The sequence below is a fragment of the Microtus pennsylvanicus genome, chromosome 1, assembly GCF_037038515.1.
Source record: "Microtus pennsylvanicus isolate mMicPen1 chromosome 1, mMicPen1.hap1, whole genome shotgun sequence".
Lineage (NCBI taxonomy): Eukaryota > Metazoa > Chordata > Mammalia > Rodentia > Cricetidae > Microtus > Microtus pennsylvanicus.
This window is the reverse complement of record NC_134579.1, coordinates 203,954,188-203,981,931: the sequence shown is the minus strand read 5'-3', so window position 1 is coordinate 203,981,931 and position 27,744 is coordinate 203,954,188. Positions and strand designations below refer to the sequence as shown.

At 46.4% G+C, this 27,744-nt stretch overlaps 1 protein-coding gene across 1 annotated transcript; it reads left to right on the top strand.

The window, feature by feature from the left end:
• The first annotated feature begins 293 nt into the window (after positions 1-293).
• Lrp11 (LDL receptor related protein 11) lies at positions 294-27,744 on the top strand. The gene is made up of 7 exons (XM_075949413.1): positions 294-1,089; positions 6,119-6,276; positions 9,950-10,091; positions 11,429-11,554; positions 13,254-13,466; positions 17,281-17,373; positions 25,949-27,744. The coding sequence occupies exons 1-7, from the start codon at positions 531-533 to the stop codon at positions 26,101-26,103; spliced, it is 1,446 nt and encodes a 481-aa protein (XP_075805528.1). The 5' UTR covers positions 294-530; the 3' UTR covers positions 26,104-27,744.

The following is a 27,744-nucleotide window of genomic DNA, read 5'->3' as shown; positions in this document are numbered from 1 at the left end:
CTTAAACTGATGTGCAGGCCTCAATCTGCTTAGCCCTCCCCCTTACAGAAAAGGGAATCTTTTTCCTACCCCCTGACCTTTGTCTCCTCACTTACACGGTCAGCTTTCCGTTGCTAAGTTTCTGATGTTTAGACTCTCTAAAGGAAACTGTAAGGCAAATTAGAAAGTGAGCTCACTACCAGGAGCTGCCAAGCAGTGCAGGGAGAGTCTCCTCCTCTGCACGCCAGGGGACCTGCCGGCCCGCGGAAGTCCCGCCCCGGGGACCGCCCCTGCACGCCAAGCTCCGCCCCGCCGCAGCCGCTGTCCGCACGCCGGTGCTGATCCACTCAGCGACCGCCGGTTGCCCCGGTGAGCTTCTGCGGCCGGAGCCAAGCTAGAAGCACCCGAAGGCGGCAGCCTGGTAGAAGGGCCAGGGCCGTGCCCGACCCCGCCCGGCTCGGCGCGCGATGCCTCTCGAAGCCGGCACGCCTGCCGCCTCCGTGCAGGATCCAGGCCCCGGGGCTGCCGTGCTCTGAGGCCGCGCTCGTGCCATGGCCGCCCGGGGAAGACCGGGCCCGGGCTCCCAGCACCACGCTCTGCGCGGGCTGCTGCTGCTCTGCCTCTGGCTGCCGAGCGGCCGGTCCGGGGAACCCGCCGCTCCTCCGTCGGGAGTCGATCGGCTGCTGCAAGACTTTCGCCGGCAGCTGCAGCTGGCACGGCCGCGCGAGGAGCTAGAACCGGAGCTGCTCGCCGGCCCAAGGGAGGATTGCCCTGGTGCGGGTGGTACGGCGGTCTACCGGGCGGTACCCGATACCATCATCCGCACCCAGGACTCCATCGCGGCCGGAGCCAGCTTCCTGCGCGCACCGGGGACCGTGCGGGGCTGGCGGCAGTGCGTGGCGGCCTGCTGTTCCGAGCCTCGCTGCACCGTGGCGGTGGTGCAGATGCCCCGGGGGCCCAGCTCACCCGCGCCCATGCCCGCGCCCCGCTGCTACCTGTTCAACTGCACGGCGCGGGGCCGCAGCGTTTGCAAGTTCGCGCCGCTACGGGGATACCGTACTTACACTCTCAGCCGCGCCGGAGACACCGCCGGGGTCTCGCCCGGGCCGGGTAAGTGCCGCGAGTGTCCCGCCATCCTGGCATCGCATACCAAGCATACAAAATCTTCTGCTTCCAGAGGGTTGTAGCTGCGGATAACTGAAAAAGTGGCCTATATTTCTCAGACTTAGGGATCGGGGCTGAGAAAGTCCAGAAGATGGGCAGAAGCAGATGTGGTGGGCTGCTTCAGGGAACCTGAAGAGGAGGGTCGAGGGCTCATCTGAGAGGCCTGGCGGAAATTCTATTTAAGATATCCAGAGCTTCCTTTCCCCAATAAGGATTATTTTAGTTTTATTTCGTCTTATAGGTTTTATGAAACGTGTTTTTTTTTTTGCAAGAAATAGCAAGGACAGGATTTGATTATATAGATACAAAATTGTCCCTAGCACCTTCCCCCTGCTTCCTGGATTGGCTCTCTGCCTGTACGTACTTCCTTCAGACAAAAATATGAAGGAAAACTTGTCACTCTGCCTCCACTCTTCTCTCCCACCCCTCCCCAACAAATGTTCTCTTCCGTGACCTATTTGTTTTTGACCTGAGTTTAAGCAGAGCCGGCTGTGTGTTGAGGGGTTTTGGAACTCTGTACTGGGGCCTCCTGGGGTCAGCACTGGGTACACAGTGGATACTGGGTAAAGTGTGTCTCTCAGCTTGTCGATTCTGTGGTTTTAAATGCAGCTGCTCCAGGGGAGCCAAGACAGAGAAGGGGGAAAAGTGCAGAGAAACAAAATCCCTTCCCAGGTTCTTTGTGCTCATTTGGAATACATTGGTATTGCCACAAAGGAGTTTTCCTTAAAGCTGGGCAAAGAAAAGTCAACAGAAAGGCCAGAAACAGCCGTCTCTGTGTTGTTGTCGTCGTCATCACCCCCATCCCCCACCCCTGCTTGTCCTTCCGTTCTCTAGAGGCATGGCCTCCTCTCTGGGCACTGACAAGCCCAGACTTCTTCAAGTCTTCAGGAATATGGGGATGCTGAAGGTGACACCTAAGCTTACAGGCTGCATTTGTGGGCTCTGCGTGGAGGGCGGAGTGAATTTTACAGAATCCTTTTGAGTTCTATATGTTTCTAAAACTATTTCAGTTTTCCTTCCCGGATTATTATTATTTCTTGCCCCCTTTCTTGTGACTCTTGTGAGCATGCGGGGCTAGAGGTTAGAGAGTCAAAGTGATTTAGCAAAGCTCCTTGTAGAGTTGTGGCTGGTCCATTTGGGGAGCCTTAAAGGCTCAAGAAGACACAAGGGGGAGGGCTGTATGGCATAGGATAGAATAGATTTGTAGCATTGCCATCAGCTATATATCAGCCAGTATATATTGGTCACGCTCGATGAGTTTGATGTCAAAAGCTATTTTGAGCTCTTTACACACAGGAACTCACTCTGTCCTCACAACAGCTCAAAGGTCAAATCCTGGTGTATTGAAAGCAACTGCCTGAGGGCCTCTCAGCACTAAGTTTGTTGAGCCACTGAGTAGCTTGGTGCTTTCTCTCACAGCCCCTGAGGGTCTGTCACCCACAGCTGGGATAATGAGGTAGCTGTCAGGGATGATGGGAGAATATAGGAAAGAGTGGATATACCTTGATGAGACAGAACCTACCTGCTAGAACCTAGACGAATGCTTGAAGTCCTGAGTCCTAGGGTTTGAGTCCAGACTTCGCCCATCCTAAAATAATCTTGCTTTGTGCCCTGCTTGGGTTTTGGCTTAGATCATCATAACGACCAAGTGTGGATGCTTCTTGTGAGTTATTGAGATGGTACAGGTGTCTGTGGTATACTTACTTGGATGGCTGGTGTGACTGGGAAGACATTGAGAAAAGAGGGCTGGAGGCTGAAGTCCTTTAAGATCTTGAATAAGCTGAGAATACAATCTCCCAGCATTCAGGGACCAGAACCTTTGTGATGTTTTGACGGTCTAGCCTGAAACCCAGTATCTCTGGGTAGAGCTCAGAAAGCAACCCTTTCTATTCTAGAGAAACCAAAGCCCTAAGGTGGAATTCTGCCGTGCCCCAAGCAGGCCTCCCTTGCTGCCTGTCTCCAAGCACAAGGCAAGCACTGACCTTTCCGTTCAGGGGCTGATCCCTCCGCAGACGGCTGAGTCATCTCCAAGGCTCTCCCTCACATTTTCTCCTTCTCTCTTTCTCTCGTTTGTATTAGGAGTAATCACTTATAATTCATAAATATTACAAAGATTATTTGTTGACAGTGTTGGAGAATTATAATTCATAAATTATAAGATTATTTGTTGGCAATGTTGGGGAAATGGCATTGAGACTTACCACTGTGACCACACACATATCCCAGATGTATATTTATGTTTCATCATTTTTTTACTTGGTGTGTTTATGGTCATGCCTGCCATAGCATATGCGTGAAAGACGGAGACAAATCTGCAGGAAGCTGGTTCTCTCCTTACACTGTGTGGGTCTTGGAGGTCGAATTCAAGTCATCACACTTGACAGCAAGTGTCCTCATATGTATATATATAGGGTACTGGTCCTATATACATTTGTAGTATAAAATTAAGTCACAGTCTATGCCATACATAGGAAAACTAAAAGCTAAATTTACTATTGCCTATCTGGAAAGAAGATTAATTAAGAAAATTTCTTTAGATCATAAATAAAAGATGGGTTTTGTACAAATTCACAAAAACTTCATGTCAATAAATAAGGAATTACAAACAAGAGTCTAGGAAATATGATCTGAGGGGGGTTTGAGGAAAGTAAATGAGCAAAGGGTACGAGTAAACAGTTCCCTGGAGAGGAAATATAGTCGGTAAACATGGGGAATATCCAGCGTGAGATACAGTCAGAGACTGGGCATATCACAGAGCTTCGCGGCGGAGCACTTAGCGTATTAGATGGCCTACGTTCAATTGCGGCACCACCAAAACTGGGGAGGGGGGCAAATGTAAATACCAATTTACACTTACTAAATTGTAAAAAATAAAAAATATATTTAACTTGGCACGCATGTGGGAAACTCATGGTCACTGACAATGTGTGTTGGTACCAGTTTTTTTGGAAACCAATTAGGAAATAATGTACCGAGATTTAAAATATCCATTCTTCTAGAACAGTGATTCTCAACCTTCCTAATGCTGTGACCCTTTAATACAGTTCTTTATGTTGCGGTGACTCCAACCATAAAATTATTTTTGTTGCTACTTCAAAACTGTAATTTTGTTCCTGTTATGAATCGTAATGTAAATATTTTTAGAGATAGAGGTTTGTCAAAGGAGTTGCCACCCACAGGTTGAAAACAACTGTTCTAGAATATTTTTTAAGGAGAATGGTCTGTGCTAGAGAAACAGTATGAGCAAAAACATGTTTATTGTGGCATTTTCCTAGTGATAAGGTTGACGAAAAATAAATGTCCAATTTTAGGGGTTAAGAGATAAAAATAGATTTAGGACACATGCACAGCCTACACTGGCTCTGAGTTTGATCCCCAGAAACCCAAAAAGAGTCAAAATGGAAGTTGTGGAGTTTATATAAATCCATTGACATTGCTGGGATATCTGAATAAATATTAATGGGTTGAATATATAAACTATTAAGGTAACAAAAAGTGTAGTGGACGCAGCCTGTGATTTCAGTCACCTGACTCAGCTTCTCTGAGCCCTTGTCTGCCACTCATAAGGCCAGCTTCAGACTGACAGTGGGTACCAAGAGAGGCGATGCCTGTAGAGCACTCAGCATGCTGCGTGGTTCAAAGACCTCACAAGTAAACGACAGCAGTTCTAATTATGTAAATGTGATTGCATGTGACCATCAGTATCATATGGGAAAAACATGCTAAATATGAGGATCGTGCTGTAATTGTGGATATGTTTGCTTTCCCTCTCTCTCTCTTTCTCTTTCCTGGAGCAATGCAATTAAAAAAAAAATAAATGATTGCTTCTCCAGCCTGGGAAAGAAAAACAAACAAAATGCACATAGCTTTCTTCCTTTCACGTATTTACCTCCCCCCAGACGCTCGGGCCCCACTTCAGCAACTCGTCTTTACTCCTTTATTTCTCAGCCAGTCTGTATCCCTTGCTTGGCACAGATCAGACGGTTCCACTCACAGCAATGTGTTGTGAATGAGGCCAGCTAACATTATCATTCTCTAGATTGAACCCCACCTTGAAACACTCAGTCTCAATCGGTCTGAGCCTTGTTTCACCTCTGCCTTACCCACTCTGTTTAGTCTCCAGGAGAAATCAATGCTTCCATTACAGTTTTTATAATGGAAATTCAAAATTACATTTATTTTGCTCTTGGTAAATGTCATCCTTTGTTTGCTTCCAGGACTGTTTCTGTGTAGCTAAGCTCTGGTTTGTTTCAAAATACATTTTACAGTATAATTGGCCTGGACAGAAATTGAGAAATTGTTATCTCAGAGGTCATCAGAGGTCAAGTTAGGATATGAGGACTGGCCTCAGAAATCACATCTATTGCCACTCTAAACCAGTCAGTGACTATCATAACCATTCTTCAGGGGAGGCAGGATTCATTTGCTTCATGAAAAGGAAAATATTTCAGTGTTTTCCTGACCCTTCCGTGTAAAACTTTTGAAGGTTTTTTAAAAATATCATTGGGAGCTAGAGAGATGCTCAGCAGTTGAGAGCACTAACTGATCATCCAGAGGACCTGGGTTCAATTCCCAGCACCCACATGACAGCTCACAACTGTCTGTAACTCCAGTTCCAGGGAATCTGACACCCTCACACAGACACACATTCAGGAAAAACATCAGTGCAATAGGATAAAAATAAATCATTAAAAATTTTAAAACATGTTATTATTTTCTATACTTACTGTGAACAGCTGACATTCCATACTTCTTCTTCCACATGTATCATAGCTAAAATTCCATGTCAGAATCGATTTTATTGTTTGGTGTATAGAGGGGACACAATGAAAGTTAACAGGAAGATAGATTTCATATGATATTTATCCTGTGTGAGGTTTTGTGATGGACTAATCTGTTCTGCAAACAGGATAACTGCTGTCTGTAGGTTGGGAAATCAGGGAGTCATGCCTCTGAGGCCTGTTCTCTTCCACAGGTGAGGACAAGCCTCCACTTAGCAAGGCCGGGAAGGATGTGGTTTTGCATCTGCCCACAGACGAGGTAATTCTGGATGGCCGAGAAAGCACAGATGACCACGCCATTGTCCATTATGAGTGGACGTTGAAGCAGGGTGACCCATCAGTGGCCATGAAGGTGAATCATGTCATTTTGTTGTTGTTGTTTTTCCAAACAGGGTTTCTCTGTGTAGTGCTGTAGGAATGCCTACTGCCGGTAGCCTTTAAGTTACTGTCCACTTGGGTGTGGCCTCTTCTACTATTTATGCTGATATAAAGCACGCATTTGGCCTCTTTCCCAGTGGCGGGATTCGGTTGCTGTTCTCCGTTCCAGTAGAGGATTATGACTTGTGAGTCTACCCCTAAATAAATAACCCTCTATTAGTCTCAATTCTGAGCTAGTGTGGGATTTCTTTTAAGCGTCCTTCTTCATTGTAGCAGCTCTGGCTGTCTTGGAACTTACTCTGAAGACCAGACTGCCCTTGAGCTCAAAGAGAGCTGCCTGCCACCTCTTTCTTCTGAGTGCTGGGATTAAAGACATGCACCACCACCACCCACCCCGGTGATTCATTCTTGCTAACAAAAACTGGTGTTTCTGTGAAGTGGATTTTTGTAAAGTCCTTCATAGTCCCTGAGTGCCTGTAAGCAAGCAGAGCATGCATAAGGTAGAGAAATTATATAATCAATTATCCTAGAAATTGTTTAGTCTGTAAATTCCCCTTTGTGCTTAATAAACAGTCTTGACATTTTCTTTGAAGCCTGCCAGGGTCCTGCTCCTTCAGCTCAAACACTTATATTGTGTTTCAGTAATTCTGATTATTTTTTAAAAGGTTTTCTTTCTTAATATATGATTTGGTTAGTATCCAAGTGTGATGGCACATGCCTGTAATCCCAGTACTGAGCAGGTTGAGGCAGGGGGATCACAAGTTCAAGGCCAGTCTGGACTACATCATGAGTTCCTGGCTACCCTCAGGTAAAAATTTGGCTAGGAAGTATGAAAGAAATGAATATAAAAAGGGAGTTAATAATAGAATTATTATCATGTAAAGAATTTTCCTCCTCCTCCTCCTTCTTTTTGGATTTTTGAGACAGTTTCTTTGTGGAGTCCTGGCTGTCCTGGAACTCGCTCTGCAGACTCACAGAGGCTGACTCACAGAGATCTGCCTGCCTCTGCATTCTAAGTGCTGGAATTAAAGGTATTCAGCATCACTGCCTGGCTTAGTTCCTCATGTTATGATGACCCCCAACCATAAAATTATTTTCTTGCTACTCATACCTGTAATTTGGCTACTGTTATGGATCATAATGCAAATGAGTGATATACAGGATATCTAATACCCAAAGGGGTATTGACCCACAGGTTGAGAACAGTGGCCTAGTGTATTGTCAATCCACTCAAACAATCTGCACCTCACTCTATGAACTGGCACTAGGTCTTCCCTTTGGAAAATGCTAATCACATCTGTAATGGTCTATCCTGTCCCTTTAAGAGATAAACTTCGCCCACTCCCACTCCCCCCTTCACCACTGAGACAGGCGGATCTTCCTTCCTGCCTGCAGCCTGAGTCCCTTCCTTTCCTTCCTGTCTCTCTCCCAAAGAGGTAGCCGTGACTCCTCTCCTCCCCCCACCCGCCTCTCTGTTCTTCTCCCTTCTCTCCTTCCTCTCTTTCCCTTTCCCCTCCATAACCCACTAAATAAATACCCACTCACTCTGCATGGCGTGCCTATCCATCTGTCTCTCACCCACTGCAGCTGTGGCTCCTCCTAAGACTATCTGCCCCACCGAGGTCCCTCACTTGCCACGTGGCTCCCTGTCTGGGATCTGTTTGTCCCTCATGGCCTGTGGACCACTCAGGGAACAGTACCATTTTACTTAAACCACAACAGCATCCTTTTATTCTGTATAAAAGCTCTTGTACTGATTTCAGACCATCTACCTTCTAGCCTGATCTGGATTTTCTTCTCTTTTCTTTCTTCTTTTTTTAATGTGCATTGGTGTTTTGTCATGAATGTTGGGTCCCCTGAAACAGGAGGTGGAGGAGGAGGGCCCGCTTGCTTGTCCCAGCTACCTGGCTAGCTTAGCCCTGAAATAACCACACAGAAATTATATTAATTAAACAACTTGTTGGCCCATTAGCTCTAGTTTCTTATTGGCTAATTCTTACATCTTAATTTAACTCATTTTTATTAATCTGTGTATCACCACATGTCTATGGCTTACCAGGTAAAATTCATCACATCTATCTCCAGCGGTGGATCCATGGCGTCCCCTCCTCTGTTTTCTTCCTCCCAGAATTCAGTTCTGTCTTCTCTGCCTACCTAAGTTTTGCCCTTTCAGGCCAAGACAGTTTCTTTATTCATTAACCAATACAGGCAACACACAGAGGAGACTTCCACATCAAGGAGGTACAGACAGTTGTGAGCTGCCATGTGGGTGCTGGGAATTGAACCTGGGTCCTCTGGAAGAATAATCAGTGCTTTTAACCACAGAGCCATCTCTCCAGCCCCTGGATTTTCTTTGATGTGTATTCTTCATAAAATCCGCAATCCCTAACAGAATTCCTCTTGCATGCTGTGGTTCCTTCTGACCCTCTGCTCCCTCGTGTGATCTGAACATTAGTCTCCACTCCTATTAATGAAGCTAATTGCATGAACTATCTGCAATTATGTAATATGATAGGTTTTTGCTGAGTCTTCTGTTAGCAAACTTTCCTGCTTCATCTTTCCACATGCCTTCCACCACGGCATCCCCTTCCCGTGTTTGTGTAAGTGACTGACTGAGCCCGTACAAGACCTCCTTCCTGTTTGTCTTCCTTACATCTCATCATTTTGATCAAGTGTCGAAAACCAGCTTCGACAAAACTCGTATGTTCCAGGGTAGGAGCGTGAGGATTAGAATTATTAAGCAAAAGGAACAGAGGTAGAAGAGAAATAAGAGACAGAGAAACAGAACAGCATCGGGAGGGACACTCAGTGAATACTGAATTCTCCTTGTGTATTCTTCTACACACGTACATACTTCACTCCAAAAAGGGAGGGGGAGTCAACAGACCTTATTAGCGTGACACAAGGAATAGACTTGAATTTCCCGACCTTTGGTCCAGGTGGAGCGCATCTACCTCAGCACTCAAAATACTAAGTAGCCACGTCCTAGGCCAGAATCGCTTGTTTGTAGCCACACCTGTTGTTAACAACTTTGAGAGAGCAAAATTAAACTCAAACTCTCTGACCTTCAGATAAAGTAGAACCGGCTCACACCAGTGTGTGCCCTGACAGTTAATTTGTACAATCAGAAGTACTTTCTTTTTTTTTTTTCCAGACAGGGTTTCTCTGTGTAGTTTCTGGTTGTTCTCATTCTGTAGACTGTCAGGCTGGCCTCAAGCTCAAGAGATTCACCTGCCTCTGCCTCCCGAGTGCTGGACTAAAGGTGTGTGCCACTACCGCCCAGCTTCAGAAGTGATTTCTAACGTTGAGTGCCATCTATCATTTATTATCATTATTTCTGTTTCAGGTTATGTATATATTATTTCTCCCCGCCCTTGTTATTTTGAGACAGGGTTTCTCTTTATAGCAATTCTAGCTGTCCTGGAACTCACTCTGTAGAGCAGGCTGGCCTCAAACTCAGAGATCCGCCTGCCTCTGCCTCCCAAGTGCTCCACCACCACCCGGCTTACATATCAATTCTAAGGAGAAAGGAGGAGCTGATGGTTTGTTGTGGGACATGGGGGTGGGGAGTGAGGGGACAGTGTACATGTTTCTGTGTGCTCCCGGGCCCCATGCTCAGCTCTTCCCCAAACATGTCTGTATGACAGGTGCCTCAGCCAGGAATCCTGGAGCTGTCCCACCTGAAGGAAGGCACATACATCTTCCAGCTGACTGTGACTGACACAGTGGGCCAGAGAAGCTCCGACAATGTGTCTGTGAGCGTGCTCCCCAGAATCTACTCCACGGGAGGTGAGAAGAAAGTCCTTCCACTGAGCTCGCCCCAGCCAGCCACAGCCCAGCTGTTCCTGGAAGGATGGCGTCTGTGGGATTTTACATCCCGGTGACACATTTCACAGGCTCTTCCATCTTATTTTTGGTGCTTGAAGTTTTTGCTAAAAATTTAATAACAAACACGGGCTCTCTATTTAGGACAATTTGACCTCACTGATTAGAGTGTAGAGAACATTCTCAGAGCATAGATGGTGAGCTAGTGGGTCCCGTGTGTTGACCTTTCCTCTTTGACCTTGTCAAGGACAGTGCCCGAATTTTCTAGGAGAGGATTTTGTGCACAGATACAATCTTCTGGAAATTTTCAGTGTGTCTGGTGTATGATGCTCTGTGTGTTCGTGTGTGTACATGCGGTGTGTGTGCCTGCACTCGTACAGGTATGTTGAAGCTTAGAGGACAGCTTGCAGGGATCTGGTTCTCTCTGCAGCATGCGGGTTCCTGGGATTGACAAGCACCTTCACTCACTGGACCGTCTGACAGTCCCTCTTGCGCACAACATCCCAGAACCCGTATATTATTTATGAGTGAATTTCAGAAGTTTAATAAGACACTTAAAAGGTTTGGGGATGACTGTTCTAGAATATATATATATATATATATATATATATATATATATATATTTTTTTTTTTTTTTAAATGCAGATCTCTCTCCAAAACTACTCAGAAGGAAAGTCCTGCAATCCTGGGTTTTCCTGTCATATGTGTAAGGTTGCTTGGTTACAGCCCCCTCATTCCGTTTGCTCCCCCTGGTGGCTGTCGCTCACTCTGCAGTCCTAAGTTTCTGTTGGGGCGGCAGACCTGAACTCTGTCTGCTGGGCAGTTTCTGCATTATTCCCGTTCTTTACTTTCTCCTTTGGGATCAAGCTATCTTCCAATAGCCTTGCACCCAGATAGACTCACTTTCTAGTCTTCTAGTTGACTGCTCTTCAATAAAATGAGTGTCAGATTTTGATAACTGTTGCTGTTAGTGGGCTATCAGAATTTGCCACTTGTTTTCTCAAGAACCATTTAGTTCACCATCAAATTGTAGGACTCCTTAAGACATGATTCTAGCTGGGTATCTTTCATACCTGCCACTAGTTACCTCTTTTTTTAATTAAATTTATTTATCTTTAATTTTTATGAGCATTGATATTTTATTTGCATGACTGTGTGAGGGTGTTGGATCCCTTGGAACTAGAGTTACAGACTGTTGTGATTTGACATGTGAGTGCTGGGAATTGAACCCAGGTCCTCTGGAAGACGGGGGATGTTGACTTTCTCAGCAACCCTGTGACCTGAGACTTGTTCACCAACAGGGTGCTCCAGTGTTTGCTCGCGCTACCATTTCTTCTGTGACAGTGGCTGCTGCATTGACATCACCTTGGCTTGTGATGGGGTGAGGCAGTGTCCAGATGGGTCTGACGAAGACTTCTGCCAAAACTGTGAGTTGGTCACACGGTTCTGTCAGGCAGGGATCTGGGATAAAATGGGAACCCTGCGTTCTTCCACTGCTTGCTTCAGGTATAACTTTCTGCAGAAAGCAATGCTTGAGAACTCCCTGAGGTTAGAGTCTGAGATACAGGTTGGTATTGCATATGATTTTTTTCAACATCCCAAAGATTTTTCTTATCTTTAAAATATTGCATAACATATACTTTTTTAAAATCTGAAGTAGGTCTAGCAAGATGACTCAGAGAAGAAGGTTCTTGCTGAAGCCTCAGAACTTGAACCTAAATTCCCAGGACCCATGTGGTGGGAAGAGAGGCTTGACTCTTACAAGTTGTCCTTTGACCTCCACCATGTAGTATCATACCTTTGTTGTTGTTGTTGTTTTGTGATACAGACTGTTTTGTTTTTGTGATACAGACTTGCCATGGCCACACACTCACAATCCTCTAACCTTAACCTTCTGGGATTATAGACTTGTGCCTCCATCATGCTTGGCTTTTTTTCCCCCCGGGATAGGGTTTCTCTGTAGGTTTGGAGCCTATCCTAGAACTCACTCGGTAGAGCAGGCTGGCCTCAAACTCACAGAGATCCACCCATTTCTGCCTCCTGAGTGTTGGGATTAAACGCGTGAGCCACCACTACCCCACACTTTGGTTTTCGAGACAGGGTTTCTCTGTGGCTTTGGAGCCTGTCCTGGAACTAGCTCTGTAGACCAGGCTGGTCTCGAACTCACAGAGATTCGCCTGCCTCTGCCTCCCGAGTGCTGGGATTAAAGGCGTGCGCCACCACCGCCCGGCTCACTTTTATCATTTTTAAGGACAATTTATGACACATGACACACTGGGTTCTGGCTAAGGTGAAACTATAAATCAGTCATGTACTTAAAGGGTCATGTACTTAAAAGAGCACCAGAAGAAGGAAGCTGTAAATCTAGCTGAATAAAGTGCGGCTGTAAGGAGGAGGAGAGATAGTCCAAAGCCTAAGGCTTAGGAACTGAGGTTTAGTGCTTGCCTCACACGCACAAGGGCCAAGGTTCAACCTGCACTGCTATCAAAGTAGAGCGACTGGAGAAACAATAATGTTGGATCTGTCTTTGTCCATGTTAGGAAAGCTACCCAAAGAGGAAAGAACACATTGCCCATTTCAAAAGTAAGCAATGGGTTTTATGGGGCTTGGCATATCTTAGCTGAGTGGGATATTAGTTGCAAGTAGGCATGATTATAAACCAAGTGCAGATCCAATGGCCTCAGTCAGAGTTCAGGAAAGAAACCCAAAGCTGAGGTGGTAGTTCTTCAGCATCTGTGTAAAAAAGGCAAGTGTGGTATCTGTGGTGATGATTCCAGTACTGAGGCAGCATAGGCAGGAGCATCCCAGGAGCCTGCTGGTCAGCCAGCCTAACCTGCTTGGTAAGTTCCCGGTTCTGAGCCAGCAAGAGAACCCGTCTCAAAAGCAGTGGTGGATGGCACCTAAGGAAGAATAGGGTTGTCCTCTGGCCTATTCCCAGCACCACCCGCATGGCAGCTCACAACCGTTTGTAGCTCCAGTTCCAGGAGATCCATCCAGTACCCTCCTCTGACATCTGTGGACACACACACGCGCGCGCGCACACACACACACACACACAAGTAAATAACTACACAAACATACAAAAAAAAAAAAAAGAAAGCCAACAAGTAACTGATTCTTCCACAGTGGGCCTTGACCGCAAGACGGTGGTGACACACACAGAGGCTACTTCTGCCCATCCAGGAATCACGGGACTGAGTGAAGGCAAAGAAGACCTCCGGTTTGAAAAGTCCCAGAAAGCCACTCCCCACAACCAACCAGCTACTGTGTCCCACACAGAGAAGAGGATTCACTCCACCCAGAGGGCACCAGAGAGTCAAATCATTCCTGTCGTGCCAGGTAAGGACTCAGAATTTCTCCATGAGTAGTCCTTTTGTTTTCTGTTGTCCGAGTGGCTCAAAGTTATATCTTCTGTTGAAAAACCATCAAGGAAACGTACTCTGAAATAGAATGATACAGACTGAAATGAAGGATTTGGCCAAAACAAAACAAACCAGAAAAGAGCCCTGACATTTGTGTTAATACAGCTACGGAGCTCTGGAGCTGTAGGTCAGGGCAAGAGCACGTGTCTGGTATCCAAAGTCCTCAATTCGATCTCCGGCACGGAAAAGGAACCAAGTCTTGGTTTATGGGAAGGAATGTCTAGATGTCCCTGAGGGATCAGTTCCAGGGTCTGTGAGAACCAAAGTTCAAAGATGTTCAAGTTCCATCTCTAAAAGTAGCAATACAGGGCAGCGAGACAGCCCAGTAAGTGCAGCTACTTCTGCAGGGCCTCCCGACCTCAGGCCCAGCCCCAAGGACTCACCTGATGGACGGAGAGAACTGGATCCTGCAGTTTATCCTCTGATCTCCACACATGAGCCATGGCATACATGCATGCCCCTCCCGACATACATACAAAATAAATGTAAATAAAAATTAACAGCTTTATATTTACATGTGATCAACACACATCCTATATGTTGCAAACCATCTCCAAATTACAAGTAATTCCTTATATAATGTAAATACCAAATAAATAGTTCTTATACTGTATTATTAGGGACTAATGACAGGAAAACAGTCTCTGTATGTGATCAATACAGATCCCATTTTTTTGTGCATGCTGAGGATTAAGCTCGGTGCTTACACATGCAAAACAGTCACTGAACCACTGAAATACACCCTCAGTCTGGAACTCATTTCTTTTCAGATTGTACAGGGCATGTATAAACGTTTGGTTACACAGTGAGTGGGTGCTCCGAATGGCCTGAGGCCCTGGCGTTTGGGAGCACAGAGCTCCAGTGTGGGCCGTGTTTGCTCAGCATCTCCTGGGCACAATGGCCTGATTGTCATTGAATGTGTTTGCAGCTGTGGGGCCTGTTCTCTGTGTGGTCCCAGTCACCTATTAACAAGGGTGTCTTCTTGCATCCAGTCTAGCCGGGAGGAAGGAAAGCTGGTTTCCAGGCCTGCAGAGCATTAGAAAGGAGTGTTCTGTGATCGTTTACACGGGCTCTTTTTATTGGGAACTTCAGAATTTGTGGGTAGTGTAGCAGATCAGCCAAATCCTTCAAGGAACTGGGCTGAAACATGTACAAAAACCCAAACGTTTTCTGCATACAGGTGTGGCATTCTTCCTCTACTAAAACACCGAAGCCTCGAGCCTTAGCTTATCTTTGGGGTAAAGTTATATAAAAGATCTTTGTTTTAAGGGCATTTATTCACTTATTTATTTATATAATGAATATAATTCAGGGTCTCATTCATTGTAAGCTACTCTACCAGCTTTAAGTACATCAGTATTTATTTTGAGATTCAACTCTAATTATTTACTTGTTACTCTTCAAGACTTATTTTCGACTGGATTCAGGAGTAGAAGCTCTTTTTTTTTTTTTTTTTTTTTTTTTTTTACAAATAAATTTGCCTTTTATTTCTACAGGAGTAGAAGCTCTTAACAAGGATGGCCTACATCTCTTGGCACTTGGTTCCTGGTGCTTTTCTGTGGCTTCCTTCATGTTCTGCAGCCTCCTCTTTGCCTTCCTTAGTACATTGTTTCTTTTGAGCGTCGGTGTTTGAGTTTCAGGACAAGTAGAATAATAGACTCTCAATCTTGGGTTGGTACCCAAAGGAGCTAGCAGAACCTGAAGGTTTTCAGTCTTTCTAAAGAGGAGGATGTCCACCAATACGTTTCTAGAAAGCCCTTAAACAAGGAAGGTAAGAAGCCTAGGACTAAGACACCCAAGATCGGAATCTACATGATCACAGTTCCAGGAGGGTAGTTTGGGCCTGTGGAAGTGTGGTCTGTGGAACAGCTGAAAAAGCTTGTGTCCTTCCAAGAAGGTGCTGGGAATCCATCTCAAACAGGCAGAATATCCAGGAGGAGAGGGGGAAGAGGTTTGTTTATCACAAACTCCAAGACCATAATGTTAGAATGCCCTCTTCCAGCTCAGTGACCTCCCGGGTCACCCCAGAAAGGACTCCTCCCCCAGGTAGTGAGTTCTCATCAACGGTATTGCTGTTAAGGCATTGGCAGAATGAACATCCTGGTCCCCACCCACCTCTGTGCCTTCTGTCTGAGAGTGAGAGAGCCTGGCTTCCTTTGGGTCCTGACTGTAAAGTCCCCAGCCTTAAAGAGTCATAAGAGGGGGGCTGGAGAGATGGCTCAGTGGTTGAGAGCACTGGCTGCTGTTCCAGAGGACCCAGGTTCAATTTTCAGCAACCACATGGCAGTTCCTGTTCATAAGTCCTGTTTCAAGGCATCTGACACCCTCACAGACACATATATGCAGGCAAAACAGCAATGCACATAGAATACAAACAAATTTAAAAATGTCGTGAGGCTTTTCTGCCACAAGGTCCCTGATCCTCTTCAAATCCCCCACCTTGTCACTGCTGGTATTAGAGACTGCAGTCTCCTTGGAACCTCCTTATTGCCCCTCTGTCTGTCTGTCTGTCTGTCTGTCTGTCTGTCTGTCTGTCTGTCTCTGGCATCAAGTAACTCCTCTAAGAAACTCCTTAGTCTTCAGTAGCCATCTCAGTATCCTCTTGACCCATCCACCCCTCATGTAAACCTTCGGCAAATGAGGATAGTCAAGAGTTTTTCCCCTCAGAATTCAAGAGTAGGCCCTCTTTCCTTGACTTGTTTACTTCTGTGGAAGCAGATTTCTGGACACATCCCCTGCTTAGGTGCGGGGAGCGATAGTGATCTTAGAACTCTACCCTATGGGAAAATATTTGAATATTCATAAGTAGTGATTGGGGGCGGGTAAGGTAGGAATTCTAGGGACTTAAAGCAGAACCTGGAGCATGCTAACATAGCTCTGGGGACTGCACTGCTACTCCAACCCCTGCAGTGGTATTATCTTTCCTTCATCAGAAGAAATAAGCATGATTATCAACTGACGGTTGTTTAAATTACTTCTAGACCATTTGGAGAGAGCCTTGCAAGAGCTTCCTGGTACCTCAGTATGAAAATGAGCAGAGTACCAGACATAGCTCAGTGGTAGAACATTAGCCAACCCCTGGATTCTATTTAGTGTGTGTCACGTGGAAACTTTTCTCCCACAGCTTGACTGTGTTTAAATGTGTGAGAAGAATGAACAAGTTGAGATTCTGGAAGTTTTGAACCAGCACCTGAAGTAATGCTAAGTCATTCTTCATCTCAAGTCGATCAGCTGCTACAAGCCATGAGGCTTGTGGGGGCTCCGACAGAGATCCATCTTTCCTTACCTCCTGGGTGCTGGGATTAAAGACATGAGTCATGCCCTACTGGCCTATGTCTTGCCATTCCTTCCTCTAAATCATCTTTTAAAAAATAAATAAGGGAGCCGGGTGGTGGTAGTGCACACCTTTAATCCCAGCACTCGGGAGGCAGAGGCAAGCGGATCTCTGTGAGTTCAAGGACAGCCAGAGCTGTTACACAGAGAAAACTTGTCTTGAAAAACTGAATGAATGAATGAATGAATGAATGATAAGGGACTGGAGAGATTACTTGGTAGTTAACCAGAGAACCCAGCACCCACATCAGGGGATTCACAACTGGCCTCTATGGGCACCCACATACATATCATACAGGCACATGTATCTAAATTAGAAAGTAAATAAAGCGGAATCCCATACCTACTTCCTGAAGTTTTTAATGTCCCTTTAACATATACCTGTTTACTTTCCACAGACAGTAATTCCTCAGGAGAGAATCAAGAAGGAAGCTACGTTTTCAAGTCCAAGAGTGACCAAGCAAGGCGGGAACACCCAGCCCCAGAAGCAGGTCAGTGTTTGCCTTGAATACACCCCGCAGAGCAATGAGGTCCCCAGAACCACCCCAGCTCTAGCTGCATGTCAGGTGGAGCTGTGAGCGTTCATGTTGAGGCTGTGCTCCAGCGACCAGAACCTTCTTCTCAGTGTCAAGGTCACTGTGCCTCCTGGTGCCCTTGACAGGAGCCTACTGTCTTTGGACTCACTCTGTCTTTCATACATCCTTCCAGGGGTCACTCTGTGGGAAGAGTCACACTGTGACACAGAGGTTAAGAAAATAGGCTCAGCCAGGCATGGTGGCTCACTCCTTTAGTCTCTACACTTGGGAGGCAGAGGCACGTGGATCTCTGAGTTCAAGGCCAGTCTGGTCCATAGTGCGAGTTCCAGGACAGATCAGACACCACAGTTCAAATCTGGCTTTGCCACTCAACTCAACAACCACAGCCATGTTCTTATCTCTGGATCCTAATGATTCATGGCAGGTGACGGCAGTAGCTGTTCCTACCTCCCAGGGTGGCTGCGGAGGGGGAACTCGCCACAGTGTCTAGTGTAGACTGCGTGGTTTGGCTGTCAGTGATGACTGTTGAGTTAGGTGTGAGGTGGAAGAGTGAGGAGGACAGACATGGCAGGAATGTGGGCAGTACAGGGCGCAGGTGGAACACTGGCACGGAGAAGGACAGTTTCATCATTTGGATTGTTTTTAACTGGAAAGAGCGTACTGACAGTCCTGTAGAAAGTCCTGCATCCTGCACACTAAGTCTGCAAAAAGACCCAGGAGAACAAAACCATCCCTAAACTATCGATCTAAACATGGACAAAGCTTTCATTTCCCCCTAGACTTTTCTTTGCAGTATCTGTGCAATGGTGCTCATTTCCTGTTCATGGCTGAATGATACCACATTTAATTTCTAACCAACCGATGTCTGAGCATAGTGGAGATGTCAGTAGCCGCCTGTGTCCCTGAAGTCTACTGGCCTATTGGATTCGGCTTTTCTGGGAATGTTAAGATAAGACTCCCTGTCACCTGTCAGCATGGAGAGAGAAGCCAGCCCCCCTCTGGAGTCGTGGCCACATGTCTCTGGAGACTTGGTTCTAATGACTGCTCCTCATTCTAGTTGTTAAAATGGTTTGACTTTCCTTCCCATTCATACAAGCAGAATACATAATTCATCACCTTAGTTTTCTTAATGATACAGAGCTGAAATCTATTAAGCTATTTTAATACATGTAGAAGCATGGGTATGAAAAGGAGAGGCTCGCTCTAGCTGGTTACTGACAGCTCTGTCACTGTGTCTTACAAGTTGAGGGAAAACATAACTTCAAATTAACCCAAAGTGAAAATATTGAAGAAACTGTCAACTAAGGATTGAACAGCAAAGACTAAATAAGGCGTGGTGAGACATGCCTGTAACCCCTTAGGATTATAGCCTGGGAAGCGAGGCTCACAGATGAGAGACCAGCATAGACTACATAGCAAAACCCTGTTTTAAAAAACGAGGTGCTGGGAAGATGGCTCGGCCAGTGTCTTAGTCAGGGTTTCTATTGCTGTGAGGAGACGTCATGACCGTGACAATTCTTTTTTTTTTAATATTAATTTATTTTTTTATTATGTATACAATGTTCTGTCTGTATGCCTACAGGCCAGAAGAGGGCGCCAGACCTCATTACAGATGGTTGTGAGCCACCATGTGGTTGCTGGGAATTGAACTCAGGACCTTTGGAAGAGCAGGCAATGCTCTTAACCTCTGAGCCATCTCTCCAGCCCCCCCCCCCCCCCGTGACAATTCTTGTAAGGAAAACATTTCACTGAGGTGGCAGCTCATACTTTCAGAGGTTTCATCCATTGTCGTCATGGTGGGGAACATGTGCAGGGCAGGCAGACAAGGTGCTGGCTACGTCTTGATGTGTAGGCTAAGGCAACAGGAAGTAGCCTGAGGCACTGGGTGGTATCTTGAGCATATTTTAGACCTTAAAGCCCCCTTCCTCAGTGACACACTTCCTCCAACAAGACCACACCAACTCTAACAAGGTCACACTTCCTAATAATGCCTCTCCCTTTGGGGGGCGGGCATTGTCTTTTAAACCACCACAGCCAGTAGAGTACCTGCTATACTAGAATGCAGACTTAAGTTTGGCTCCGTGGCAACCACATAAGAAACTGGGCACAGTCACACAGATGTAGCCTTAGCCCTGGGGAAATGGAAATGGGTGGGTGCCCAGAGCTCACTGGGCAGCTGTTCTAGCTAGTAGAGGAGCTCTGGGTTCAAAAGATGAGATGGAGCAGGATAGTGAAAGATATTCAGTATTAACCTCTGACCTCCACACGTGTACATGCACCTGCAAGCCCAGGTACACACACACACACACACACACACACACACCCCTAAAAACAATAAAAAAAGAATCTGGACAAGGAGGCTCTGTAACACCAGCACTCAGAAGGCTGGATCAGGAAGATTGCCACCAAGTCAAAGCCAGCTTGGGGTGCATAGTGAGTTTCCTGGGCTATGGAGTAAGACTCTGTCTCAGAGAGGGGGGCAGCAATGAGGAGATGGCTCAGTATGTAAAGATGCGTAAGTGTGAGTACCTGAGTTCAGATCCCTAGGGCCCGGAGAAAGACTAGGATGTGGTGGCACATGCCTGGAGCTCCGGATAAGATGCGGTGGCACACGAAGTGCCAGCTAGGATGCGGTAGCATACGCCTGCAGCCCCTGCTAGGATGCGGTGGCACACGCCTGCAGCCCCTGCTAGCATGCGGTGGCACACGCCTGCAGCCCCGGCTAGGATGTGGTGGCACACGCCTGCAGCCCCGGCTAGCATGCGGTGGCACACGCCTGGAGCACTGGCTAGCATGCGGTGGCACACGCCTGCAGCCCCTGCTAGGATGCAGTGGCACACGCCTGCAGCCCCTGCTAGGATGCAGTGGCACACGCCTGGAGCACTGGCTAGCATGCGGTGGCACACGCCTGGAGCACTGGCTAGCATGCGGTGGCACACGTCTGCAGCCCCGGCTAGGATGCGGTGGCACATGCCTGCAGCCCCGGCTAGGATGCGGTGGCACACGCCTGGAGCACTGGCTAGCATGCGGTGGCACACGCCTGGAGCACTGGCTAGCATGCGGTGGCACACGTCTGCAGCCCCGGCTAGGATGCGGTGGCACATGCCTGCAGCCCCGGCTAGGATGCGGTGGCACACGCCTGGAGCACTGGCTAGCATGCGGTGGCACACGCCTGCAGCCCCTGCTAGGATGCGGTGGCACACGCCTGCAGCCCCTGCTAGCATGCGGTGGCACACGCCTGCAGCACCGGCTAGCATGCGGTGGCACACGCCTGGAGCACTGGCTAGCATGCGGTGGCACACGCCTGCAGCACCAGCACCATGAGGTAGAGACAGGAGGAACTCAGGCTGACTAGCTAACCCGTGTAGCTAGGTGAACTCTACGTTCAGTGAAAGACCCTGTCTCAAAAACTAAGGTGGAAAGAAACTGAAGAAGACACCCAGCATCAACCTCTGCCCTGAACACACACACACACATACACATGCACAAATGGCTGTGAGTACCCACAGATGCACATACACACAACTCAGTTTAAAAAGAAAAGAATACATTTCAATATTCTGGCAAGTACTACATTATAGATGTTTGTGTGTGTCACTCACACTCACACACACACACACACACACACACACACAGAGAGAGAGAGAGAGAGAGAGAGAGAGAGAGAGAGAGAGAGAGAGAGAGAGAGAGAGAGAGAGAGAGAGTTTTAATAGGAGCGGCGAGGCTGCGTCCTGGGCACCTGGCCACCCGCACAGCTAGCTTTACCCGAAATAATTACACGGAAACTGTATTCTTTTAAACACTGCCTGACCCATTAGTTTCGGTTTCTTATTGGCTAGCTCTTACATATTGGTCTAACCCATTTCTATTAATCTGTGTAGCCCACGAGCTGGCTTACCAGGAATGATCTTAACCTGCGTCTGCCTGGAGTGGGAGAATCATGGCGACTCCTTGACTCAACCCATTTCTCCCAGCATTCTGTTCTGTTTACTCTGCCTACCTAAGGGTTGGCCTATCAAATGGGTCTAGGCAGTTTCTTTATTAATAAGAAATCACTCCTACATCAAGAGAGAGGGAGAGAGAGAGAGAGGAAGAGAGAGAGAGAGAGAGAGAGAGAGAGAGAGAGAGAGAGAGAGAGAGAGAGAGAGAGAGGGAGGGAGGGAGAGAGGAAGAGAGAGAGAGAGAGAGAGAGAGAGAGAGAGAGAGAGAGAGAGAGGGAGGGAGGGAGGGAGGGAGGGAGGGAGGGAGGGAGGGAGGGAGGGAGAGAGAGAGAGAGAGAGAGAGAGAGAGAGAGAGAGAGAGAAATAGCGCCCTAAACAGGAATTAGCACCCTCATACCTGATTTGGGAAATAGAAAATTTCATGAATTTTGTTTTGTTTCCCAAGGTGGGCCTAAGCCACAGGACTGAGATTTCCACCCAAAATATGCTCCCTAAACACTGTTTTTCATCCTTGATGACCTAGACTCAGGCTAACAGCCCTTCCCTGGGCAGGCAGAACTGGGGCTGTTCTATTCCAAGCTGGAGTGGTTTGGGGGTCTCTGAGCTCCTGTGGGAGGAGAGCAAAGCCTTTCTTTGTCTCGGTCCTGACACTCATAGGCCACTTAACCCTTTGAAAACATCTTTCATCAGAATGGCCACTAAAACCTCAGAGCACTGGAATGCAAGGAGAAGCTGTGGTTCTGGATGCTTCCAGACTGCAGGGCTGTGGGATGGAAGTGGCTCTAGAACCAGTTTCTAAGTTGTACGTTTGCTGCAGGTTTTTCTTTCACAATTCTATAAGGGAGCACTGGCCTTATGCTAAAATTTGATATCCGTAGACACTAAAGCAACTTCCTAATCCTTTCCTCTCCTGTTCCAGACCCAGGACAGTCCTTGGTATTCAGATACTAATCTAGAGTTTGAAGCCCCCTGTGTGCCATCACCTTGAGGTCATGTCAAGGTGAGGCCAGCTACTCCTGGGGCCAGTGTTAAATGCCTAAAGTTAAGGCTCTCTGGAGAGAACTACCTCAGCTACCTACCCTCCAACAGACTTGTGTATTTGCCCCACCCTCTCTTCCTTTCCTCCCCCTCTCCAACATCACCTCTGCCCAATCTTGCTGGAGCCATTTCCCCAGCTGTATTTTACCGTCCTCTGTTAGTCTCCATTGGTGCACACCCTCTGTGGCTGCAAGCAATCAGTGCACAAAAAAAAGGAAACTGCCCAGCCTCCTGTAAATAAATTTCCATTTGCTAATCCAGCAGACTCCCCAGGCTCTGCCCTGAGCCCTTCAGAGCATCCTATTCACCAGAGCCACTCCCTGTGATGCTGTTCCTTCTGTTGGCTTTCTGCATCCCTGTCCTCTGACTCACGCCTTTTGGAGCCTGCTCCTGCCCCCCTTCATATATATATATATATATATATATATATATATATATACACACATATATATATATTCCCCATTCAAAAATTTCCACTTCCTCCCCTCCTCCCATTCCCCTCCCACTCCCCCACTCACCCTCCTCCCTCCCCCTCCAGTCTTAAGAGATGGCAGGGTACCCTGTCCTGTGGGAAGTCCAAGGCCCTCCCTCCTCCATCGAGGCCTAGGAAGGTTTGCATCCAAATTGACTAGGATCCCAAAAAGCCAGTCCATGCAGTAGAAACAGGTCCCAGTGCCATTATCAATGGCTTCTCAGTCAGCCTCCATTGTCAGCCACATTCAGAGAGTCCGGTTTGATCATATGCTTGTTCAATCCGAGTCCAGCTGGATTTGGTGAGCTCCCATTAGAACAGGCACACTGTCTCAGTGGGTGGACCAATGCCGCCTCGCGGTCCTAACTTCCTTGCTCATCTCCCTCCTTCTGCTCTTCAGATGGATCTTGGGAGCTTAGTTTAGTGCTCTCATGTCAGTCTCTGTCTCTATCTCCATCCATCTTGAATTTTGCATGCAAATGGATGGAAATAGAAAACACTATCCTGAGTGAGATAACCCAGACCCAAAACGATGAATATGGTATGTACTCACTCATTAGTGGACTCTAGCCGTAAACAAAGGACATTGAGCCTATAGTTCACAAGCCTAGAGAAACCAAATAAGGGGAACATAAAGAAAAACATATATAGATCCTCCTGGAAATTGGAAGCAGATAAGATCTCCGGGCAAAAATTGGGAGCTTGGGGGTAGGGGTGGGAGTAGGGTGGGGGGAAGAGAGAGGGGGAGAGAGAAGGGAGAAGGGATGGATTGGGGAAAGCTTGGGGGAGTGGGAGAGTTGAGATGGAGGAAGGGCAGATAGGAGCAGGGAAGAAGATATCTTCATTAAGGGAACCATTTTAGGGTTGGCAAGAGACTTGGTTCTAGAGGGGATCCCAGGTGTCCACGGGGATGTCCCCTGCTAGGTCTTGGACAGCAGAGTAGAGGGTGCCTGAACTGGCCTTGTCCCATAGTCACACTGATGAATATCTCGACTATCACCATAGAACCTTCCTCCCCTGTTCCTTTCTATCTACCACTCGACCTCACTTTTACTGTAGCAGCTACTATCACTATGATAACATCCCCTAGGTATCTAGATCAGATAATCAAAGCACCTAAGGGGACATTCTACCTGGAGCCCATATAGCAGCAGCAGCAGCAGCAGCAGCAGCAGCAGCAGGTTCTCAACCTGTGGATTGTGACCCTTTCAGGGTTGAATGAAAAGGTTGCCTAAGACCACCTGGAGTATGTGAGAGCCCTCCTCTGTCCATCGCCAGGCGGGTCCTACATGCAGATACGCCCACAAACAAGCAAGAGGAACGATATTCAAGTGTCACAGCTAATGGAAGGTTGAGAACCACTGCCTGACAGGCATGTCAATCAAAAAAATGATCCAAATAAAACACATATATTTAAGAACAAACACATGTAACAAACTTATCTTCCTCGCTCCCCCACATAAGATCCAAATCACTCTAGGAAAAATCTTACCAACTAAATATTTCTTCCCATCATTAGGTTTTTAAACACAACTCTGTCATTGTTACCTTAATATTTCATTGCAGTCTATGTAGTAAGATATTCAGATATGTTCTCATATCCATATTAGAGAAGTCAGCACCGCAGGGACGAGGCCACAGGCTCGGTCCTGAATCGGTGTTCAGCACATTTGACCAGTATTAGGTGCCTCCATTCCCATTGTCTGTAAAATGCCTATAGCGTGAGTGCCAGCTCATGTGCTTGTGAGTGTTTAGTTATTTCAGCTATAAAGCTGGCTTCTGGCATTAGCTTATCCTTGGGTATTTTTGTGAGCAACAAATAAAAAAATTGCTTATCTTTGATTACTAGGTACTCAGGCCAGCGTCCGGCACATGTAAAGCTATTAATCAACACAGAATAAATAAGCAGAATGAAATGTTTCCGAACCAAGCTACACATGGAGATGTTGGCTCCTCTATTTCGTCCCACTGAAAGAAGGTGCAGCTATAAATAGCCTCACACTGTTCACCAACCCGGCCCTGCTCCCGTGAAGAGGGGCTAAGAATAGAGCCTGCTGAGTTTGACTGGAGACAGATCTACCATGCTGCTTCCAGACTCTGGAAAACTACAGGCTACCCTGGTCCTCTGCCCAGGAGCAGCCCCAAAGGAAAAGCCAGTGGCCAGTTACACCAGCATGTCTTTACAATTTTAGTTTTGATTAAAGCATAATAACATCGCTCCCTCCTCCCTTTTCTCCTGCTAACTTCTACCATGCTACCCCCTAAAAAGAATTCATGGCCCCTTATTTTTATTATCATTATTATTATTACACACACAAACACACACATACCTTGCTGAATCTGTTCAGTGTTGCCTGTATGCATTTGTTTTTAGGGCTGAGTATACAAGCATATTTAATGTTAGTTTTTAATAAATTGTCTACTGGAAGACAGTAGGATCCCTGGATTTTAAAAAATTTAATGTATATGGATGTTTTGCCTGTACGTATGTCCATGTACCACATGAGTGCCTGGTGCCTGTGGAGGTCAGAAGAGGGCATCGGATCCCCGGGAACTAGAGTTACAGATGGTTGTGAGCTGTTTTGTGGGTGCTAGGGATTGAAGCTGAGTACTATGGAAGAGCAGTAAGTACTTAATCACGGAGCCATCTCTCAAGCCTTACCAGAACCAGAAATCGGGAGTTAGGCTACAACTAATGAGAAGATGCTCATGTGTGAATCCACAAATGTCACGTGACTCTAATGAAAACGTTTCTCATGGTTGCAGTCTCTAGGATAGTTGGAGATAAGGGTGATCTCACTGCAGTGTTTTTACCCGATGGCAGGGATTTTTTGTAGGAACCTGGTAGAGAATTGGTTTTTAAGAGGTCTGGGTTTAGGACTAGACCTACAATACGTAAGTAGACATGGGAATTAGCCCCTCTGTACCTTTGTCAGAAAAGCAGCAATAATACTAGTACCAACTAGAGTTGTTCAGATGGGGTAAAATAATGCATGTCGGGTGCTCATCATAGAGTAACCAGTAGCTGTCACTGTTGCCAACCACTGACCAGAGCTTTCTCCCCCCAAACTTTGCATAGGTGCAGTGTTACCCCTGGCATTGGGTCTGGCCATCACGGCGTTGCTACTTCTCATGGTGACTTGCCGACTCCGACTGGTAAAGCAGAAACTTAAGAAAGCCCGTCCCATTACGTCTGAGGAATCTGACTACCTCATCAATGGGATGTATCTGTAATGAAGCTACTATAACAGCTCGGGGGCAAGGATGGGGTTCACTTACAATTTGTTCTTTGGGTTCTGTCATTGAGACCTTTTGTTTTAAATTATGCTAGAAGATACTGCAGTTAGAAATCTTGATTTATCATGAAATCAATCTCCTGAGTAAATGTCTCAAAAAGGTAGAGAGGACTTCATGAGATTGAAGTTTATAGTATGCTGAGACAGAAAGTCAGTATGCCATCAGGTGACAAATGGCATTGACAGCCTTTCATTTGTGAGGTGCCAACTGCTGGCTCCTGGCACCTTACCCTTGTCTTCCAACCCTCTCCTCTACTGGGTTCTCATGAGCTTCATTCTCTTTTTCTCTGCCAAATATCTTTGAAAAGGGACCTTAAGTGAATTTACACTCAGTGAGATATTATCAATAGCAGGTCTGTATGTTAAAGCATTCTGAATAGATAGCAAAGTCCTGCAGGAGAGGAATATGGACTCACCCCATGCTTCTGACATCAGATCGCGGTGGTAGCCACTATGATCAGCTGACCTTTGAAGAACCCCTTGTGGTTAGGAGCAACTCTAGCTGGTTATAAAATGAGATCAAGGCGGCAGCAGAGGACCTGGCAGGGAAAAGCAAATAGAAGCATAGCCAGGGATGAGTAAGGACAATTAATGTCTCATCTGCACAGTGCTCCTTCATGGTGTGTAACACAGTGGCCAGTCTATTTATGCACTGGTTTTCAACATGAGCCTTTCTGATGAAATAGCGCGAATTGTCAATCAAAACACTAATGTCTGGGCACGATGTTTGTAAAAATGTCGCCCTGTTTAAGTATCACAGGCCATTCGATGGAATGAGTCGGATGCTTCCCCTTGTGTTGTTTTGCAGAGCCGGAGGTGGGACCCAGGAGCCTGTGTGTGCTAGGCAAGTGCTCTACCATTAAACCACACCCCTGCCTTCACCATCTTGTATGTTATTAAAATGTCATAATATACAGTCAGTTAATGTCAGGATGTATTTCCAGAGCAGAAAACACTTTTGTGCAGACTCACCCTTACGGGAAATTAGCGTCCAGCTTAGCATCGTTCTTTTCAATTTATAGGCAGTACAGGTCCATCTGAGGGGACTGCACAGTGTGGTGCCCATCCAGAATCATGATGTTCCTATTTTCTTTACTGTAAGTGGCAAACATTGAAAAACACTGTAGCCTCATGCGTTTAGACAATGGAAAGTAGGTGGTTCCTTTAACAAGTGGCTTGATTTGGGTGAGGGAATATAACTTATCAAAGTGTATTAATGGGTAGTTCTAGAAAAACAAACGTTTGCTTTTGTCTCTTGAGACTCTCACTCTATTCTTCTGCTGAATGTTTAGAGCTGAGCAATGGTGTCAGTGTTACCTTGGTAGTCTGAGAGATGGACGATGTGAGTGAACTCACCTGTATTCTGATCCTGTGTGGCTCGTTTTTTATAGAGGACATCACCTACAGCCATACCCAGTAAAATAGAAACCGATAAGGCATGTTTCTTTCTGCACTTCTTTTATATACAAAGAAATAAACTACAATCTAGTATTGCTATTGTTTTGAAGTACTTGAGAAAGATGTCTTGTATGTACTATTCCTTTAATAAACTATTTTATTCTTATGCCTTTAAAAAAAA